Genomic DNA, 22664 nt, shown 5'->3' with positions numbered 1-22664 from the left:
CTTGTTTAACCTCCTTTCACCCTGTTCTTTAATGGTCAGGACCCCCACAGGACCACCACAGAGCAGGTATTATTTAGGTGGTGGATCATTCTCAGCACTGCAGTGACACTGACATGGTGGTGGTGTGTTAGTGTGTGTTGTGCTGGTATGAGCGGATCAGACACAGCAGCGCTGCTGGAGTTTTTAAACATCGTATCCACTCACTGTCCACTCTATTAGACACTCCTACCTAGTTGGTCCACCTTGTAGATGTAAAGTCAGAGACGATCGCTCATCTATTGCTGCTGTTTGAGTCGGTCATCTTCTAAGCCTTCATCAGTGGTCACAGGACGCTGCCCACGGGGCGCTGTTGGCTGGATGTTTTTGGTTGATGGACTATTCTCAGTCCAGCAGTGACAGTGAGGTGTTTAAAAACTCCAGCAGCGCGGCTGTTTCTGATGCACTCATACCAGCACAACACACACTAACACACCACCACCATGTCAGTGTCACTGCAGTGCTGAGAATCATCCACCACCTAAATAGTACCTGCTCTGTGGTGGTCCTGTGGGGGTCCTGACCAATGAAGAACAGCATGAAAGGGGGCTAACAAAGCATGCAGAGAAACAGAAGGACTACAATCAGTAATTGTAGAACTACAAAGTGCTTCTATATGGTAAGTGGAGCTGATAAAATGGACAGTGAGTGTAGAAACAAGGAGGTGGTTTTAATGTTATGGCTGATTGGTGTATATTCTTGAAAATATTCTTATTTATAAATACGGGCACTGCATGGGTGTCACTGAAAACCTGAACTTAATAACATGAAGGGTGTCCACATACTTTGAGCATTCGTTTTTTCTCCTATAAAATTCCAGAATAAACATCTGTGCCACAAATCAGCACTTCAGTGGAGCATAAACGAGTTAGACCGCTGGGAGTGTAATTTAGCATTTGCTTAATTAAATTGCTGAATAGTTTGGAGGTGTGAAAGAGTTTGGGCTGGATGACTGGCGGAGCAGCTTAAGGTTATCAGATATGATTCTGTGCCAACCAGCCACAGAGATTTAAAGGTCAGCGGATATCTTACTAATCAGCTGAACTGATGAAGCTCCTTTGATAAGTCGTGAAAGGTCTTAGAGATTACATAACACAGAACATGAACAGGACCTTTGCCTTACAACTGCTGGCCAATTCAATACCTGAGTATGTGAAATACTTTAAACACATAGAAAAGGTTGGAGAAGTGTTACTTTAAGTGATGCTTGAGCAAGGGCGGGGGAGAGCTGGACTCTGTGTTGTGTGTTTGTGTGGGGGTAAATTTCCCATTAAAAAAACACATCCAAGCAAAAAGTGCTAATTAAATGCAAATCAAATATTATACACTTACCATATAGAAGCACTTTGTAGTTCTACAATTACTGACTGTAGTCCATCTGTTTCTCTACATGCTTTGTTAGCCCCCTTTCACCATGTTCTTCAATGGTCAGGACCCCCACAGGACCACCACAGAGCAGGTATTATTTAGGTGGTGGATCATTCTCAGCACTGCAGTGACACTGACATGGTGGTGGTGTTAGTGTGTGTTGTGCTGGTATGCTGGAGTGTCCACTCACTGTCCACTCTATTACACACGCCTACCTAGTTGGTCCACCTTGTAGATGTAAAGTCAGAGACGATCGCTCATCTATTGCTGCTGTTTGAGTCGGTCATCTTCTAGACCTTCATCAGTGGTCACAGGACGCTGCTCATAGGGCACTGTTGGCTGAATATTTTTGGTTGGTGAACGATTCTCAGTCCAGCAGTGACAGTGAGGTGTTTAAAAACTCCAGCAGCGCTGCTGTGTCTGATCCACTCATACCAGCACAACACACACTAACACACCACCACCATGTCAGTGTCACTGCAGTGCTGAGAATGATCCACCACCTAAATAATACCTGCTCTGTGGTGGTCCTGTGGGGGTCCTGACCATTGAAGAACAGGGTGAAAGAGGGCTAACAAAGCATGCAGAGAAACAGATGGACTACAGTCAGTAATTGTAGAACTACAAAGTGGAGCTGATAAAATGGACAGTGAGTGTAGAAACAAGGAGATGGTTTTAATGTTATGGCTGATCGGCCCATTACTGCTAAGATCTGGGAATCCAGGGTTCAAATCTCAGAGGTGCTATTGTACAGCCAGATATTTGCCTGGACATAATTGGCTAAAAAGTTTAGACATTGGGAGGTGAACTTGGGAGTGCGCTCTTAGTGTAGCTCCCAAGCCTGCATGGATAAAAATAGGAGCCACCCTCACTGAGAGGTTCACCTCCCAATGTCAGAAAGAGCATCTGGCGTAAAAAACTGTGCTTGGCATGTCTAGTAGGTCTGGTATGAGGTTCATATTTGTTGTCACTCATATTCTGACCTGCACTGAATGCTGGGATTGCCTTCACTGCTAAGGAAGCATCAGACGCTGCCTCGTTATTCAGTCAGATTATCACTGAGATTTAAAGCACCTCAGTAGGAGCATTTTAAGGAATCTAAGAATTTAGACATGCCTTCTTCTCAGGAGCATAGAACGACGTAAAATGCATCTATGTACTGTAGAGAGATCACTAGGTTTTCAGACAGACCCTCAGAGTGTTTTCACACCTATAGTTGGTTTGATCTGATCAGAATCAGACGATGAGCTTGTTTACTCGGAGCGTTTTCCGCTTGGTTTGGTTTCTCTTCACACTTAGAGAAATTCAAGCGCATCAAAATGCATCAGGACAAACACAGTGAGAGATTTGAGCTCAGAGCACGAGTTTGAGATGTCAGATGTCAGGTCTGGTGTTCTTGCATGTTTTACCGCCTTTACCCGACGCTTTTAACTCAAGTCTTTAGGATTTGATGCTGCATTCTGCTGCCACATGTCTGGCTGATTAGATAATTATGTAAATAATCAGTAGTGAGAGTGTTTCTGATAAAGTGACCAGTACGTGTATTTTCCTTCATCTAGAGGTGAAGCTGGGGTGCTGCAATGCTTATTTTAAATTCACAGCACAGTTAATACAAATCAAACCTGTACGTGTATTTATTTATTCTTACTCACTTTCTTAACCGCTTATCCAATTAGGGTCGCGGAAGGGTGCTGGAGCCTATCCCAGCTTTTCAATGGGTGCAAGGCACACAGTAACACCCTGGACAGACACACACACACACACACACCCGTTTACCTATAGGGCAATTCAGTGTCTCCAATTAACCTGACTGCATGTTTTTGGACTGTGGGAGGAAACCGGAGCTCCCGGAGGAAACCCACACAGACACGGGGAGAACATGCAAACTCCACAAACTGGGGATCAAACCGAGGACCTTCTTGCTGTGAGGCGACAGTGCTACCCATCGAGCCACCGCGCCGCCCATTTATCTCTTCTTTAAAGTAAAAATCTTCCAAATCCAATTATAACGTCAGGAGTAGATAATCAGATCAGACTTTAATCACGATGACAGCAGGTAGAATATTGACTTGGTGGGATTCCAATGTTCATGTACGCTGTCACTCTAAATCCACAATTAAGAAGCTTATACAATTATTAACGCTCAGCTTAACACGTCCCTTGCCCTTTTCATCCTTTGAAAATGTCCTCTTTTCGTCCCTTTGCCCTCCCACGCATTGGGATGCACCTCTTAATCATTGCATTTGGATGTTTCATTCAGTCTTATTACCTCAGGTGTATAAATTGATGCACCATGCCCTGCAGTCTGCCTTTGCAAACATTTGTAAAAGACCGGGTCATTCTAAAGAGCTCAGTAAATTTGATTGTGGTTCTGTCCTTACAGACTTGCACCAACTGCCACCTCCACAGCTTCTTTCCTCAGGCCATTACCATACTTAACAAGGACTATATCCACATATGCACCTTATTTATTTTTATTTATTTATTTATTTTTTCCCCAATTTTTATCCCCCAGTCTAGTCGTGTCCAATTACCCTGATTGCGTCCTCTATACTGATTCGACCCTTCACCGCTGACTGAGGACGCCTCTCAACTGACATACGCCCCCTCCGGTACGTACCGTCAGTACAGACTGCATTTTTCACCTGCAAGGGTCGAGTTCATACACTTGATGGGCACTGTGCACGGAGGGCCACACCCCCATCAGCATTATTCCTCAGCCCTGTGCAGGCGTCATCAGTCAGCCAGCAGTTATGAGGACCTATGATCCGACTTTCTTACCCTCTAACCCTGAACAACAGCCAATCGTTGTTCATGCAGCCACCCAGCCCAGTCGGAAAGGCAGAGCTGAGATTCGATGCGATGTATTCGAAACCCCAACTCTGGTGAGCTAGCGTACTTTTACCGCTGCGCCACCTGAGCGGCTCCACCTTATTTACTTAATAATTACTTTAATCATCTTTATCGCACAATTTATTACTTGAATTTTGTCAGTGAACTCTACTGTACAACAATGTTGTTCTGTTTATGTCGATGTTGTATTGTTTATTCTGTATTTATATATAGTGTTCCTCTTTCTACTATTTAATTTGATGTATATACTGTATCTTGACACCTGCACCAAGAGAAATTCCTTGTACACATGGTACTTGGCAAAAATAAAGATTCTGATTCCATAATAGGACGCCACTGTGCCAGCCGCCAGTGCTTTACTAAATCAACAACTACAGAGTTCCAAACCTTCTCCAGCACAGGCTTCTATGGCCGATTAGATGCATGCAAACCTTACTTCACCCAGCACAATGCCAAATTTGGGTTGTTTTTTAAGGGTTGGCCTAAGCGTCTTAGTTCCAGTCAAGGAAAAACTGAATGTGTCTGCATACCAAGATATTTCTGAAATGAAATAAATGTCAAAATAAATGTAAGTTTTATTATATTTGCCCTTTTCTTACTATCCCAACTTTTGTGTGTATGTGTGTACATGTGTGTATGTTCGGTCCAGGGTATTCCTGATTTACATCCAGTGTCCTGGTGGAACCAGACCAACCACGCCCCTGACCAGAAGTGTAAATATTTAGTCTTTTTATTTGTTTTAAACATGCCTTATTTTATTAAATTTACTGATGTACTGATTTATTGAATTTACAGACTTGACTGATATAATAAAAACCTAAGTGAAAATGAATCAGAATGCCTTAACTAAGCAACAGAAACTCCCAGAATGCAGTGTGCCTGTCAGCTATTAAAGACCCACCTGCCCATTGGTGTTTGCATGTAATACTACAGTTCCTAGATAAAGGCTCGATGATGTAGAAACATCTACTGCCTCGCCTTTTGTGGCTTAACAGTGGCTCGGTGGGTAGCACCTCACAGCAAGAAGGTCCTGGGTTCGATCGAGTTTGCATGTTCTTCCTGTGTCTGTTTGGGTCTCCTCCAGGAGCTTCGGTTTCCTCCCACAGTACAAAGACATGAAGTGAGATGAATTGAAGATACTAAATTATCCATGACTGTGTTTTATATTAAAAACTTGAACTGATGTAACAAGTAACTACGTGTCCGGTCATGAATGTAACCAAAGTATAAAACATGATGTTAAAATCCTAATAAATACACTTTAGGTAAGAAACCTTCTGCCAATGAGGGGTCTGATGTTGATCTGTCAAACATTTCAGGTCCATGAGTTCTTATAAGGTTTTAGATACCTGTCCAGATGTCTCCTCTATTCAGCTATTACTGATTCTCTCGTCTCTTTTGTAGCTGAACTGAAATCCCAGCTGTGACTCTCACACCAAATTGCAGAAAGGCTGAGCACGAGAGCACAAAAAACACCATAATCCACTGCTCTTTTGTCAAAAGTATTACTTAAAATTAGCTTTTTTGCATTGTAAACTTCAGCTTTTACATTGTGGTAAAAAAAATATATTTTACAAAAAACATTTTCAGAAAAATTAGGACAATTTGTAAAACGTAATAAAAAGCTGTGCTATGCTAATTTAATTGAACGTATAATTACATTTGAAGCATTTAGCAGATGCTTTTAACAGAGCTGCTTATAATTATGACTGAATACAGCTTAAGCAATTGAAGGTTAAGGGCCTTGATCAGGGGACCAATGATGATGGCAACTTGGCGGCGATGGGGTTTGAACTGGCAACCTTCTGATTACTAGTCCAGTACCTTAACAACTTTGGACAAAATGTGTTTTAACGTTTTGTCTGAACAGCTTTAGTGTATTTTGTAAATATAAAGACATTTAGAATTTCATGCCTGCAATAGACTTAAAAAATATATTCATTCATTCTGTTTTACCACCGCTTTATCCTATTCAGGGTCACAGTGGGTACAATTCACCGGGCCTAAGGGAGAAAACACCCTGGACAGGTTGCCAGTCCATTACATAGCAAACGTACACACGCACACACACGAACACACACAAACACACACACACACACGCACACACAAACCTAGGGCAATTTTAGTAACTCCAGTTAACATGACAGGTCTTTGTACTGTGGGAGAAAATCGGAGCTCCTGGAGGAAACCCACACAGACATGGGGAGAACATGCAAATTCCACACTAAAAGTACCCTGACCACTCCATCTGGAAATCAAACCCAGCACCTTCTTGCTGTGAGGCGACAGTGCTACCCACCGAGCCAACCTATTATTATTATCTATCTATCTATCTATCTATCTATCTATCTATCTATCTATCTATCTATCTATCTATCTATCTATCTATCTATCTATCTATCTATCTATCTATCTGTCTGTTTGTCTGTTTTATCTATCAGTCTGTCTGTCTGTTTACCTACCTTATTGTTTGCTTAGGATGATTGTAAAGGGAAAATAAAGGCCAAAATAAAGTCACTGTAACAAAAACAGTAGAATTACAAAAACACTTGGTGTAATTCCTGATGGTTTTAATCTAGAAGCACATACAATTTATGGACAAAAGTATTGGGACACCTCTTCTTATTATGTAAGTCACATGTTTCAGCCACAATAATTGCTAACAGGTGTAATACATAGGGAAGGCCCTTTTTCTTTTATAACAAGACTGTTCCCCTGTGCACAAAGCAAGCTCATTAAAGACATGAAGAAAAGCTCAGGTTAATGAAACTCCAGTGTCCCAGTGCCCAGCCATACAAACGCTTTGACTGAATGGGCACAAATTCCCATACACAGACTTTAGTATTGTGATAAGCTGAAAAGATTACACAGAGGTCTCTCTGTTATTCTATTTAATGATCATTTGTTCAGATAAACAGCAGAATGGATTTGAAGGTTTGGTAAGGGAGGGCAGATTATTGGCAAGTCAGGGGCGTAAACTTCAGTGAAAGGAGAAGTGAGGAGCGACTTGTGGACAGATTACAGAGAGCTGCGTGTGGATGTTGGTTCTCATCGGCTGGAATATGGTGTAAGATTGTATAATAATACAAATAATTAAGCTGATCATCCAGAAGCGTTACGCGCTGGGTCTGAACCGGGGTTCCGGAGGCTGTCTGTGCGCACTCGCACTGCTCTGTCTGTATGCCGGATCGTAAAGGCGCAATGCTGGGAACTAACGAATCTCAAGCACAGGTGGGTGACGGTGGATCTGTTAGATCGGCTCTGTTGGACCAAGAAAGGTCGGGGTTCAAGGCGCCGATGATGGTGCTGATGGCCGCCGGTATCCTGCTGATGATCGGGTTAATCGTGTTGGGAAACGCGCTGGTCATCTTCGCTTTCAAAACCGACCGGAGCCTGAGGAGGCAGAGCAACTACTTCTTACTCAACCTGGCTATAGCTGACTTCTTAGTGGGTAAGTACACACTGCTCTGAATCTGCTGAATATATGTGCTGATATATGTGCTCCTGGTCAGTGTCGCGGTGGGCCAGCTGGGCGCAGACCAAGGATGCACCCTGAACAGGGCGCTTGTACATCACATTAACGCGTTCATAACTCAGGAACTCAGGAAGGACCCGGATATCTCAGAAGAAACTCAGGTGGGCACAGGGAGAACATGAAAAACTCCACACAGACAGGAACCATTTTTGTGGGTTGATTCTGGGTGTTGGTGACACTACCAGCTGGATCTATGTTCCTCGCAATGCCACAGTGATGCCACATATATGTGTAATAATTGGATTATATAAAGGAAATAAAATGCTTCTAACTTTACAGAAACAGTTTAGGGAAGGTCCTTTGCTGTTCAAGCATGAGTGTCGCTGTGCACAAAGCAAGCTCTATGAAGACACGAAGAAAAGCCCTGACCTCAGCTTTGGAATGAACTAGAACCTCAACTGATTAACGTCCGTGCACAACCATACAAATGCTGACATCAAATTCCCACAGACACACTTCAAAGTCTTGTCAGAAGCCTACTCGGAAGAATGGCTGTTGTTATGGGATGTCCAGCAGGCTCATGGTCATGTGTCCAAATACTTTTGGTCACATATGCAGTCAGTTTTACACATGACACAGGGCAGCGTGAAGGCACAACTGGTCGAGTGGGTGATACACAACAACATGAGCCCTGCTGCTGCGCCACAGGGTGTGAGTGGGTAAATATGTAGGTGTGTAATGCCCTGTAATAGACTGGCACCTTGTGTGATGTGTGTCAGTAAAAATCAATGAATAACACTGATCAGCCATAACATTAAAACCACCTCCTTGTTTCTACACTCACTGTCCATTTTATCAGCTCCACTTACCATATCGAAGCACTTTGTAGTTCTACAATTACTGACTGTAGTCCATCTGTTTCTCTGTATGCTTTGTTAGCCCACTTTCATGCTGTTCTTCAATGGTCAGGACCCCCACAGGACCACCACAGAGCAGGTATTATTTAGGTGGTGGATGATTCTCAGCACTGCAGTGACACTGACATGGTGGTGGTGTGTTAGTGTGTGTTGTGCTGGTATGAGCGGATCAGACACAGCAGCGCTGCTGGAGTTTTTAGATACCGTGTCCACTCACTGTCCACTCTATTAGACACTCCTACCTAGTTGGTCCACCTTGTAGATGTAAAGTCAGAGACGATCGCTCATCTATTGCTGCTGTTTGAGTCATCTTCTAGACCTTTATCAGCGGTCACAGGACGCTGCCCACGGGGCGCTGTTGGCTGGATGTTTTTGGTTGGTGGACTATTCTCAGTCCAGCAGTGACAGTGAGGTGTTTAAAAACTCCATCAGCGCTGCTGTGTCTGATCCACTCATACCAGCACAACACACACTAACACACCACCACCATGTCAGTGTCACTGCAGTGCTGAGAATGATCCACCACCTAAATAATACCTGCTCTGTGGTGGTCCTGTGGGGGTCCTGACCATTGAAGAACAGGGTAAGAGCACGCTAAAAAAGTATGTAGAGAAACAGATGGACTACAGTCAGTAATTGTAGAACTACATAAATTAATTTATTAATTGATCATTTTTATTGTGCAAACAATAAAGAGGAAGTAAAAGCATACTGATTTTTGTCAGTAATTATTGCTGTAGATAAATTTGTCGCTTTCGTGCTCATAATAATGCGCCACATGTGCTCAGATCTGTTAGGGGTCACTTGGCACAGTTTTAACACTGGATGCCCTTCCTGGCACAACCCTCTTATTTATTCAAGCTTGTGCCCTGCATTAATTGGCCAGGTGCCCCCCTATTGGCTGGGTTCGTGTTACTCCGTGCGCCCTCTGTTTTCTTGAGTCGAACCCCAGAGCTGAGGCAGAGCTGTTACCAGTATTGTTTCTTTTATCAATATGCCACACCTACAATTATGACTGAATACAGGGTTAAGGGCCTTGCTCAGGGGCCCAATGGTGGCAACTGGAAGTGGTGGGGCTTGAACATCAACCTTCTAATCACTAGTCAACTACCTTAATCACTGAGCCACCGTTGTCTTTATCTTGGTACAACTATATTGTGGTACCAATTGTTCATTTTTACATTTTACCATCCCTTCATCCTGGTCAGGGTTGCAGTGGGTCAGGTTCACCCCGAATCTCTGAGTGCAGTGCAGAAACACACCTCGGACAGAACACCAATCCATCACGGGGTCTCGGCCATTCTTCCCAGACACAGTTGTAGCCTAGTGGTTAAGGTAGTTGACTAGTGATTAGAAGGTTCCTGGTTCAAGCCCCACCACTGCAAGGCTGCTACTGTTGGGTCCTTGAGCAAGGCCCTTAACCCTCAATTGCTTAGATTGTATACTGTCACAACAGCTTTGGATAAAAGCGTCTGCTAAATGCAGTAAATGTAAATGTAAGGACACAGCCAATCACGTCTTTATATAAATGCACCACTGTCTGGGATTCGCACCCTGAATCCATGCTGCGGTGGGCTGGCACAGTGGGAACCCCAAGCACCGAGCGCCACATCAAAGGGTGTAAATTATTAAATGAATTATTTGATTCAGTTAATCAGTGGTAGCCTAGTGGGTGGAGCTTTGGGCTATCAACCGGAAAATTGGCGGTTCAAATCCAGGCTCTGCTATGCAGCCACTGTTGGGTCCTTGAGCAAGGCCCTTAACCCTGTCTGCTCCAACGACTCCGTACGATGGCTGACCCTGCGCTCTGACCCCGGCTTCCAAACAAGCTGGGATATGTGAAGAAATAATTTAATTGTACTGCACATCTGTATATGTATAATAAAGGATATCTTACCTTATCAATACCAATACAAATGGTTAATACAAATATGAGATTTTAAAACGTTTAAAATAATTCTCCAGTGTTTTTGTTTTTGTGAATCTGCTCCTGTGACCTCGCAGTGCGCCGTCCAGGTAAACAACCGTGTCAATCATTCTCCAGTTCAGTGAGTCTGAATGCACGGCATATGTTAATGTTTTCTCTGCTCATATACACACACAGTTCAGCTTATTAAGGGTTTAATGATTATCTGATGAGTCGAGTCCGGGGTGGTACGCCAGATAGTGTGCAGCGTAGGGCTGGGAGCTTTCAGGCCCGTGATTAGAAAGATATCAATCTATCTTAAATAAGCACAGTGTTTATTCTGGAATTATTTGCTGGTATATTGCCTTGAATGTGGAGACCCTTGGTAAATACACACTACTAGGTTCTCTTACTCCTAGTTCAGACCGGCAGCAAAGGGACACAGCAAGCAACTGACTATCATTTATTTAGAATAGAGTAGAATGCCTTTATTTGTCATAGAAACACATACACTGATCAGCCATAACATTAAAACTACCTCCTTGTCCATTTTATCAGCTCCACCTTACCATATAGAAGCACTTTGTAGTTCTACAATTACTGACTGTAGTCCATCTGTTTCTCTACATACTTTTTTTAACCTGCTTTCACCCTGTTCTTCAATTGTCAGGACCACCACAGAGCAGGTATTATTTGGGTGGTGGATCATTCTCAGCACTGCAGTGACACTGACATGGTGGTGGTGTGTTAGTGTGTGTTGTGCTGGTATGAGTGGATCAGACACAGCAGCGCTGCTGGAGTTTTTAAATACCGTGTCCACTCACTGTCCACTCTATTAGACCCTCCTACCTAGTTGGTCCACCTTGTAGATGTAAAGTCAGAGACGATCGCTCATCTATTGCTGCTGTTTGAGTTGGTCATCTTCTAGACCTTCATCAGTGGTCACAGGACGCTGCCCACGGGGCGCTGTTGGCTGGATATTTTTGGTTGGTGGATGATTCTCAGTCCAGCAGTGACAGTGAGGTGTTTAAAAACTCCAGCAGCACTGCTGTGTCTTATCCACTCATACCAGCACAACACACACTAACACACCACCACCATGTCAGTGTCACTGCAGTGCTGAGAATGATCCACCACCCTAATAATATCTGCTCTGTGGTGGTTGAAAGGGGGCTAACAAAGCATGTAGAGAAACAGATGGACTACAGTCAGTAATTGTAGAACTACAAAGTGCTTCTATATGGTAAGTGGAACTGATAAAATGGACAGTGAGTGTAGAAACGAGGAGGTGGTTTTAATGTTACGGCTGATCAGTGTGTACAGGTGCAGAGGGTTTTGCTCAAGGGCTCAACAGTGGCTGCATGGCAGAGCTGGGATTCGAACTCTCAACCTTTCAGTTAATAGCCCAAAGCTCCAACCACTAGGCCACCACTGTAGCACTGTATTTATAATTAGAGCCGCGATTTCTGGTGACAGGAGGACAAACCTTGGTAATGTGAAGAGACGTAAAAAAGTTGAGCTTTATGCAAATGAGGTGCAGAGCGATGAGGCGATTACCAGTAGAAATAGAGCATTAAGCAGAGCGATACACACATCATCTCCACCACACTGAAACGCTATGCTTGTTTTTGATTCCTAGATAATAGTTCCTACTATAGATGGAGGAGAAACTCATGGTTGCGGTGTCGCAGTGATCGCAAAGTACAAACGCAATCCTCCTGTCATGCTGACTGCACAGACAGTGATGGACTACACAGGGATGAAAGTAATAGATGAGTGATTTCCCACCAGGATTCTGATTTGTGCTAAAAACTCAGTGGGAAGGAATCTAACTTGTGGTCGAATTGTTTTTTCTATACACTCTGTAGATCCTAGCCAGTAAAGTACGCTGTACCGCCATTTATTGAGGGAAACATGCTGTTCAGCCCTACCTGACCCTATGTGAAAAAAGTAAATGCCTCCTTAGCTACTAAATCTTTTATTATTATTATTATTACCTTTATTAAACCAGGAAATAATCTCACTGAGATTTCATTTACAGGAGAGTCCTGGCCAAGATAGGCAGCAGCACAATACATTGTTTCCACAAGACAAACAACATACACTATATTGCCAAAAGTATTTGCTCACCCATCCAAATAATTAAATTCAGGTGTTCCAATCACTTCCATGGTTACAGGTGTATAAAACCAAGTACCTAGGCATGCAGACTGCTTCTACACACATTAGTAAAAGAATGTGTCGCTCTCAGGAGCTCAGTGAATTCCAGCATGGACCCGTGATAGGATGCCACCTGTGCAAATAGTCCGAGAAATTTCCTCGCTACTAAATATTCCACAGTCGACTCTCAGTGCTATTATAACAAAGTGGGAGTGATTGGGAACGACAGCAACTCAGCCACAAAGTGTTACCACGTAAAATGACAGAGGGGGGTCAGCGGATGCTGAGGCGCATAGTGCACAGACGTCACCAACTTTCTGCAGAGTCGATCGCTACAGACCTCCAAACTTCATGTGGGCTTCAGATTAGCTCAAGAACAGTGTGTAGAGCTTCATGGAATGGGTTTCCATGGCCGAGCAGCTGCATCCAAGCCTTACATCACTGAGCGCAACGCAAAGCGTCAGATGCAGTGGTGTAAAGCACGCCGCCACTGGACTCTAGAGCAGTGGAGACGTGTTCTCTGGAGTGACGAATCACGCTTCTCCGTCTGGCGATCCGATGGACGAGTCTGGGTTTGGCGGGTGCCAGGAGAACGGTACTCGCCTGACTGCATTGTGCCGAGTGTAAAGTGTGGTGGAGGGGGGATTATGGTGTGGGGGTGTTCTTCAGGAGTTGGGCTCGGCCCCTTAGTTCCAGTGAAAGGAACTCTTTATGCTTCAGCATACCAGGAGATTTTGGACAATTTCATGCTCCCAACTTTGTGGGAACAGTTTGGGGATAACCCGTTCCAAAAGCCCCTGGACAAAGCAAGGTCCATAAAGACATGGATGTGCCAGTTTGGTGTGGAAGAACTTGACTGGCCTGACCTCAAGCTGATAGAACACCTTTGGGATGAATTAGAGCGGAGACTGTGAGCCAGGCCTTCTCGTCCTACATCAGTGTCTGACCTCACAAATGCGCTTCTGGAAGAATGGTCAAACATTCCCATAAACACACTCCTAACCCTTGTGGAAAGCCTTCCCAGAAGAGTTGAATTGTTATAGCTGCAAAGGGTGGGCTGACATCATATTAAACCCTATGGATTAAGAATGGAATGTCAAGTTTATATGCGTGTGAAGGCAGGCGAGCAAATACTTTTGGCAATATAGTGTATAAAGCAGACTTGAAGATCTTACACACCAGCACATGAGATTCCAATACAGACACCAAACAAAGCCATTGAAATCTACCAGTCTGGAAAGGGTTATGAGGCCATTGCTAAGGCTCTTGGACTTCAACAAACCACAGTGAGAGCCATTATCCACAAATGGAGAAACTAAAACTCATCCAGGAGGTCAGAAGAACCCAGATGAACGTCTAAAGAACTGCAGGCCTTACTCACCTCAGTTCTGGTCACTGGGCAAATATTGGCATCTGTGGCAGAGCCGTAAGCCACAAGTCAGTGCTCAAGGCTTGTATTCGCCAAAATCATCTAGATGACCCTCAAGACTTTTGGGATTATTTTCCCAAAGGTGGAACTTTCTGGAAGACATCATACAGGTCCTGGGTTCGATCCCCAGGTGGGGCGGTCTGGGTCCTTTCTGTGTGGAGTTTGCATGTTCTCCCCATGTCTGTGTGGGTTTCCTCCAGAAGCTCCGGTTTCCTCCCACAGTCCAAAGACAGGCAAGTGAGGTGAACTGGAGATACAAAATTGTCCATGACTGTGTTCGATATAAACTTGTGAACTGATGAATCTTGTGTATCAAGTAACTACCGTTCCTGTCATGAATGTAACCAAAGTGTAAAACATGACGTTAAAATCCCAATAAACAAACAAACAATCAAGAACATCATACCAGCAGTGAAACGTGGTGGTGGTGGTGGTGGTGTGATGGTCTGAGGATGCTTTGCTTCTGCAGATGAGTAACAAATGAAAGACACAAAACATCCACATCAACCGCAACGGAAAATAGGATAGAACAGGAATAGTGAAGAACTCAGAACTTATTGTCACAATATGACGGGCTGCTCTGGCCGTCTGCGATAACCAAGTTTATAGAAAAAAAGATACGACACCCTTAAATGAACTGAGGATGGTAAAATATAAGCGGAACACCCAAACCACTGACTGACCACAGCCTGCTCTCAGCATGGGTCCATATTGTGAGACCCGCTCCGACAACAAGGGCCGTTACGCGCTCATCCAGTGCAGTTCGATTTCCTGAAAATGATAAAGTTCCAGCAGAAAACCTAAACTTGAAGTAGAAGAAGTGAGAGACAGAACAGGCTGGACTGCCTCATTAACACGCATTAAAAACATACAAATTTAATCAGTGATCTCTCTACTAATCCTAACTTGTCGGAGCGGTTTCGTGCTGACATCTGATCTAATTAATTATTCTATTTTATTTGTCAGTCAGCGTTGAGTCATTTTAACAGTCACATCAGGGATGTTAGAGTAGGAGATGATGAAGCCAAATCTATACAAAAAAATAATGGGACGCCCTTTCTTTATTGGATTTTTGGATTTGTGACTTTCAGCCACAACAATTGGTAACTGGTTTAATAAATCAATTATATAAAGGAAATCATATGCTTTTAACTTTGTAGCAACAGTTTAGGTCTATCTATCTATCTATCTATCTATCTATCTATCTATCTATCTATCTATCTATCTATCTATCTATCTATCTATCTATCTATCTATCTACTGTCTCACTCACTCACTCACTCACTCACTCACTCACTCACTCACTCACAGCAGCTAATTTATTTGTCTGGTTTTGTGTGGTGTAGAAAACCCTGTGACTGTAGAACAGGATCAAACCCAGGTCCCCAGGGCCCATGTTGCTGTGTGATGCACATGCTACCACCCAGTCTGGAATGTCCTTCCTTTAACCGTATCAGTTTTTTTCCCGGCTACTCCAGTAGGTAGACTGAACACTCTCAAATGCTCTGAGGTGTGAAGAAGTGAATAAGTGACTGTTAATAAGTGAGTAATTCAGTACAGCTCTGTGATAGACTGGTACACAGTCCAGAAGCCTTTCACCCTGTGGTCAGGGTTTCCAGGAAAGGGTCCAAACCCACTGTGACTTCGACCAGGATTAAGTGGTTATAAAGGGTGTTTAAGCATAAACAGAATTTAAAGCCTTCAATTGTGTACCTTTACCATAAATCCAGACGTGTTCCTGCTAAAGTAATAATAATTTAAAAACTAAGCTTTAAAAACTTAACTATGTCTTATTTATTTATTCAAAAAATGTATATTTAACAACTACTTTATCTGGTCGCAAAACACTGTCTTACAATCTCCATTTCCAGAAATGTTAGGACATTTTGTTAAATTATTAAAATGTTTTATTTAACTGATAAAATTAGAAAGAAAAGATTTCCAATGTTTAATATAGCATATTACAAAATGTCCCAACTTTTCTGGAAGTAGGGTTTGTAAAACAATGGGCAGGATGTTAAAATAGTGGTACTGCACTATCTATATGGTCTCCAGGATTCCAGGAGGCATGGTACCACATGTAGTGGTTGTTCCATTGCCAAGTGATTTGTACAGTTACCCGTGCTAAATTTGATTACTCTTCTTGAACAAGGACCAAGGAAACCAAAGTGGGCTGTATGGGTGGGGCAAGAAACAGTGCAGATCATTGATTGGCTAAACAGGATTACCACAACAATGAGAGAATTGAAGCGCCATATGTGAAACCAAACTGCAAAAATCGATGGCCTGGCATCCTGTCCGGGGTGTTTACTTGCTTTTTTGCCTAATATTTAGGCCCCACCCTGACCCTGACTAGACCAGGCATGTATGGATTGCATGAATATTTACCCCGTTCCACCCCCAATGCTACATTTTCCAACTTGACCAGTTTAAGAACTGAACAGATCTCATTTCTAACCAGAATTAGGAATGAAACGGCCTTAAAAATGGCAAATTAGAAAGAAATTGACATGATATTCAGACACACTGAGCTAATGTGATGAATTGAGGAGGCGTACAGGAGGAAATAGAGGCTAAATTCTGACAGGCTAACCTTTATAAGCAAAAGAGCGCATGGTAGAGAGTTTCAAGCGGTATAATGAAGAATTAATACAAAATAACAAATATTAATAACCTTAAAATACACACTTTTGCTCTCAAAAGTATAAATTATTACAAGCATGAACAAAAATATATAAAAAAATAATTTATAATAACTTAGATCAGCCATAACAATAAAACCACCTTCTTGTTTCTACACTCACTGTCCATTTTATCAGCTCCACTTACCATATAGAAGCACTTTGTAGTGACTTGTTGGTGGTGTGTTAGTGTGTGTTGTGCTGGTATGAGTGGATCAGACACAGCAGCGCTGCTGGAGTTTTTAAATACACTCACTGTCCACTCTATTAGACACTCCTACCTAGTTGGTCCACCTTGTAGATGTAAAGTCAGAGACGATCGCTCATCTATTGCTGCTGTTTGAGTTGATCATCTTCTAGACCTTCATCAGTGGTCACAGGACGCTGCCCACAGGGCGCTGTTGGCTGGATATTTTTGGTTGGTGGATCATTCTCAGTCCAGCAGTGACAGTGAGTTGTTTAAAAACTCCAGCAGTGCTGCTTTGTTTGATCCACTCATACCAGCACAACTAACACTAACACACCACCACTATGTCAGTGAAGCTGATAAAATGGACAGTGAGTGTAGAAATGAGGAGGTGGTTTTAATGTTATGGCTGATCAGTGTATTTAGATATAATTTTTTATAATTTAGCAGTATAATTATTCAGGTATATTATATTTTATTTAATGTACAATATAAGTATGTGTACCCCTATTTTACTTGCTTGTTGCTAACAGGTGTATATTATCATCAGCTACTTTATGCTGGTAAGGGTTGCAGTGAGGCCTGTTCACCCGGAAACACTGGGTGCAAGGCAAGAACACCATAGACAGGGCACCAAATTAGTGCAGGACTGTGGCCTGGTCATCCCCCCTCCTTCCACAGACATAGTCAGCGTTGTCAGGTTGTTAGACCAGGCAACACAAATAATGCATCTTACTGTCTCTATGTAACATAAAGCCTCCACAAGGGGGCGTCCACGTACAAGTTTGTTTAATTATTATAATTTTTCTTTGCAACCCATTTTTTTTGGCTTGCGACCTACCCAAGGGTTGCGACCCAAGGTTTAAAAAACCCTGGTATAGATGACTGGCCAGCCGATAGCCAAAACTTTATAACAACAGTTTGGGGACAGAATGTGACAGAAACATTAAACACCTTTGGGATGAATTTTAATGTTGACTGTGAGCCAGACCTTCTCATCCAACGTTGCTGCCTGACCTGATTGTGCACAATCAGTCAAAAGTATTTGGGCCGCTGTCAAATTAGCCTCACAAAGTGGCTATTCATTTATGGAAAACTGAAAAATGGTCAAACATTGTGGATTAATTTGTGCCCATTCAGTGATGTTGGATAAGAAAACCTGGCTGGCGGTTGTCATTCCAGCTCATCCCAAACGTGTCTAATAGGATCTGGACACTCTGGACTAAACCTGACATCACCTCAGCACTTGTGAGACTCATTTTAGACACTTCATTCAGTCATTGAGTCATTTTGTGTTCTCTTTTTATTCTGGTCTGGGTCAGGTGTCACCTACAAACACTGTAAAGGGCATCAGTCCATCACAGGACCAATTTAGACCACCTAATTTACACAAGCATGTTGGTAGGAGGGAAAAGCACGGGTTCCTGGAGGAAACCCACATGGACGGAGGGAGAACATACAAAACAAATACAACCCAAATCAGAAAAAGTTGGGACAGTATGGGAAATGCAAATAAAATAAAAACGCAGTGTTCCTTACATGTACTTTGACTTTTATTTGATTGCAGACAGGATGAACCTGAGATATTTCATGTTTTATCTGCTCAACTTCATTTCATTTATTAATAAACATCCATTCCTGAATTTCAGACCTGCAACACATTCCAAAAAAAGTTGGGACAGGGGCAATTTAGGGCTAGTAATGAGGTGAAAAAACTGAATAATGATGTGATTCCAAACAGGTGATTGTAATCATGGTTTGGTACAAAAGCAGCATCCAGGAAAGGCTGAGTCTTTGATGAGCAAAGATGAACAAATGTGTGAGAAAATGACTGAAATGTTTAAAAACAATGAACCTCAAAGAGAGATTGGAAGGGATTTGCATATTTCTCCCTCTACTGTGCATAATATCATTAAACCATTCAAGGAATCAGGAGGAATTTCAGTGTGTAAAGGCCAAGAGCGCAAGCTTAAGCTGAACTCTTGTGATCTTCAAACCCTCAGACAGCACTGCATCAAGAACCTCCACTCAACAATAGCTGATATAACCACATGGGTGAGGGATTAGTTTATCAAACCTTTATCAAGCTCTACAATACAGAGTTACTGCACAAATGATACTTAAAATTTTACTGTGCAAATAAGAAGCTTTATTTTAACCATGTCCAGAAGCGGCGTCGACTTCTCTGGGCTCTGAGGCATCTAGGATGGACCATCACACAGTGGAAACGTGTATTGTGGCCAGATGAATCAGCATTCCAGGACTTTTTTTGTAAATATTGGACGCTGTGTGCTCCGGACCAAAAACAAAAAGGACCATCCAGACTGTTATCAGCAACAAGTCCAAAAGCCAGGGTCTGTCATGGTATGGGGTGTGTCAGTACCAGGGTCTGTCATGGTATGGGGGTGTGTCAGTACCAGGGTCTGTCATGGTATGGGGGTGTGTCAGTACCAGGGTCTGTCATGGTATGGGGTGTGTCAGTACCAGGGTCTGTCATGGTATGGGGAGAATTTTGAAAGGAAAAATGCGACAACGACGACCCCGTACTGTTGCACATCTTAAGACGTGTTTGCAGGAAGAACAAGACAAAATAAAAACTGAAACATTAAATCACTTGGTCTCCTCGGTGCCAAAATCTTTTAAGTGTGGTGAAAAGGAACGGCAACATTACAAAGTGGTAAATGCTTTACTGTCCCAACTATTTTTGGAATGTGTTGCAGGTCTGAAATTCAGGAATGGATGTTTATTATTAAATGAAATGAAGTTGAGCAGATAAAACATGAAATATCTCAGGTTCATCCTGTCTGACATCAAATAAAAGTCAAAGTCAATGTAAGGAACTGTGTTATTATTTCTATTATCCATACTGTCCCAACTTTTTCTGATTTGGGGTTGTAGATCAGTAAGGGGTCCTAGACTCTACAAACCATGCTGGACTCCGACCCACCAGCAGTAGAACTGATATATTGATTAATGGCTGTGTTTCTTTTGTGTTTTATTTTTTAATAGGGGCCTTTTGTATTCCCGTATACCTGCCCTACATCCTGACAGGCAAATGGATGCTGGGCCGAGGGATGTGCAAGCTGTGGCTGGTGATGGACTACCTCACCTGCGCTGCCTCCATCTTCAACATCGTCCTCATCAGCTACGACCGCTTCCTCTCCGTCACCAGAGCAGTGAGCCACTTAGCACTTTATATTTATTTTATCTAGGACACTGAACATAATTGAACGTTTAACGTGACAGTTAAATCAAGTGACAACCTTCTCCGCAGAGTGTCACATGGATGAGTTGGTACGGGAGATTTTTTAATTACGGACTGTAGATAGGCAGAAAAAAATCTATGTTTAAAAGAACATGCAAACTTCACACAGAAAGGACCCACACCGCTCCACCTGGGGATCAAACCCAGGACCATCTTGCTGTGAGGCGACAGTGCTACCCACCGAGCCGCCCTCACATTTACACTTAGGGTATCTTTTAGTAGCTCCAACTGACCTGACTGCATGTTTTTAAACTGTGGGAGTAAACCAGAGCACCCGGAGAAAACCCACACAAACACAGAAAGGACCTGGCCTGGAAATTAAACCCATAGCCTCTTCTTGCTGTGGGACAAAATAAACTGGCTGCTCTAAACTGCCCTTTAATAAGAGCGGGTCATTGTGTAAACATGCATGTTGTCCTGACCCACAAACCATGATACTGACCGTGAGGAAGCAGATAGTAAAAATGAATGAATAATTAATGTGGTCGTGCAGAATGTATGTCAGAAAGAGTTAATGTTACTCTGTTAATGCTGCAGTACTGCTGTTAATTCAGTTTTTTAAATGAACTGTTTACACTAAACAGATAAACAGAACTAATGCAGCACCTCTGAGAAATCAAGCTTTCAGGTTTGAGTCTCACCGGTGCTATTGACCTGGCCTGGCATCTTACAAACACGATAGCCCATGTTTACAAGCAGTTTACAAAACACTGAATGAACCAGTGTGTGTGTGTGTGTGTGTGTGTGTGTGTGTGTGTGTGTAAAATATTAAATCATAAATCAAAATACACTGTATGGCCAAAAGTATTTGGACATTTTACCATGAGCTTGTTGAACGTCCTGCCTTAAAAAAACAAACTGTATTTGAACAGAGTGACCCCATGTGACCTTTTTTTAATATGCGGTTTTTGCCCTGATTTTCGCTTGCCGACTGGTCGCCGCTAGATCGCAGATCAGGGATCGAAACTCGGTGAACTGTTCGACGACTTGATCAGAGTTGCTCAACGTTCGCTCACAGACTAAAGAAAAATATCTAGCATGATAAATATCTGGACCAGTCGCCGACTCAAAATCACGTAGTGTGAAAGGCGAGTGCTGTGTCAAACTACAGCCAATGAGAACGCAGGATACAGGGGGGAGGAGTTTAAAAACGTGGGACGGGGCATACACACAAGCTTTACCATATTTATCGTTTCGTCCACACCAAACCATAATACCCACGCTGCATTGCAAAAATATTTATTAACCTCCAACTCACTACAGAACAAATAATCCCTGCTGGTTGTGTAGCCCAAACCACTCATTTATTTTTCCTACTTCCTTTACACTGCACATCAGCTCACAAACTTTGATTTGTTGTGCTGGTATGAGTGGATCAGACACAGCAGCGCTGCTGGAGTTTTTAAATACCGTGTCCACTCACTGTCCACTCTATTAGACACTCCTACCTAGTTGATCCACCTTGTAGATGTAAAGTCAGAGACGATCGCTCATCTATTGCTGCTGTGTGAGTCGGTCATCTTCTAGACCTTCATCAGTGGTCACAGGACGCTGCCCACATGGCGCTGTTGGCTGGATATTTTTGGTTGGTGGACTATTCTCAGTCCAGCAGTGACAGTGAGGTGTTTAAAAACTCCAGCAGCGCTGCTGTGTCTGATCCACTCATACCAGCACAACACACACTAACACACCACCACCATGTCAGTGTCACAGCAGTGCTGAGAATGATCCACCACCTAAATAATACCTGCTCTGTGGTGGTCCTGTGGGGGTCCTGACCATTAAGGAACAGCATGAAAGGCGGCTGATAAACAGTCAGTAATTGTAGAACTACAAAGTGCTTCTATATGGTAAGTGGAGCTGATAAAATGGACAGTGAGTGTAGAAACAAGTGGTGTCCCAATACTTTTGTTCATGTAGTGTATGTGCTGGATAACTTTGTGGTAGAGAAGCATCTATTTATGACCCCTGATGCCACTTAGCGTCTGAAAACCTGCAGCCTTACGCACTAATGATGTGAACGTGTAGATTTTAAAAAACACAAAGTGGGATAAAACAAAGGTAAATAATCCACCTTTCATCAAATCTGAGACGGACATCATGAACCTGTGGGCGTCTGAAACGGCTGGGATCAAGAGCATGAAAGAATCGGATGAAACGGACTAATTAGCGCCAGTCAGACATGGTCAGGTAGATCAAAGCTGCTCTCAGAACGAGCGAAAAATAAGCATTGGGTGTTCGCGCGTTCGCGTCCGTCTTCTGGAGTAATGAAAAGAACTGAAACTACATCGATCAGCCATAACATTAAAACCACCTCCTTGTTTCGACACTCACTGTCCATTTTATCAGCTCCACTTACCATATAGAAGCACTTTGTAGTTCTACAA

The 22664-nt window shown here is 42.9% G+C and overlaps 1 protein-coding gene across 1 annotated transcript in view; it reads left to right on the top strand.

Annotated features, from left to right (window-relative positions):
• The first annotated feature begins 7437 nt into the window (after window positions 1-7437).
• The window catches only part of LOC134311967 (histamine H3 receptor), a 37815-nt gene continuing 22588 nt past the window's right edge, over window positions 7438-22664 (top strand). The window contains exons 1-2 of the mRNA XM_062993619.1: window positions 7438-7708; window positions 20022-20188. Coding sequence (XP_062849689.1) covers window positions 7438-7708; window positions 20022-20188 — 438 coding nt within the window. The remainder of the gene's footprint in view (window positions 7709-20021; window positions 20189-22664) is intronic.

This window comes from Trichomycterus rosablanca, chromosome 4, assembly GCF_030014385.1.
Source record: "Trichomycterus rosablanca isolate fTriRos1 chromosome 4, fTriRos1.hap1, whole genome shotgun sequence".
NCBI lineage: Eukaryota > Metazoa > Chordata > Actinopteri > Siluriformes > Trichomycteridae > Trichomycterus > Trichomycterus rosablanca.
The sequence above is the reverse complement of the archived record's forward strand: the minus strand, read 5'-3'. Positions and strand labels throughout refer to the sequence as shown.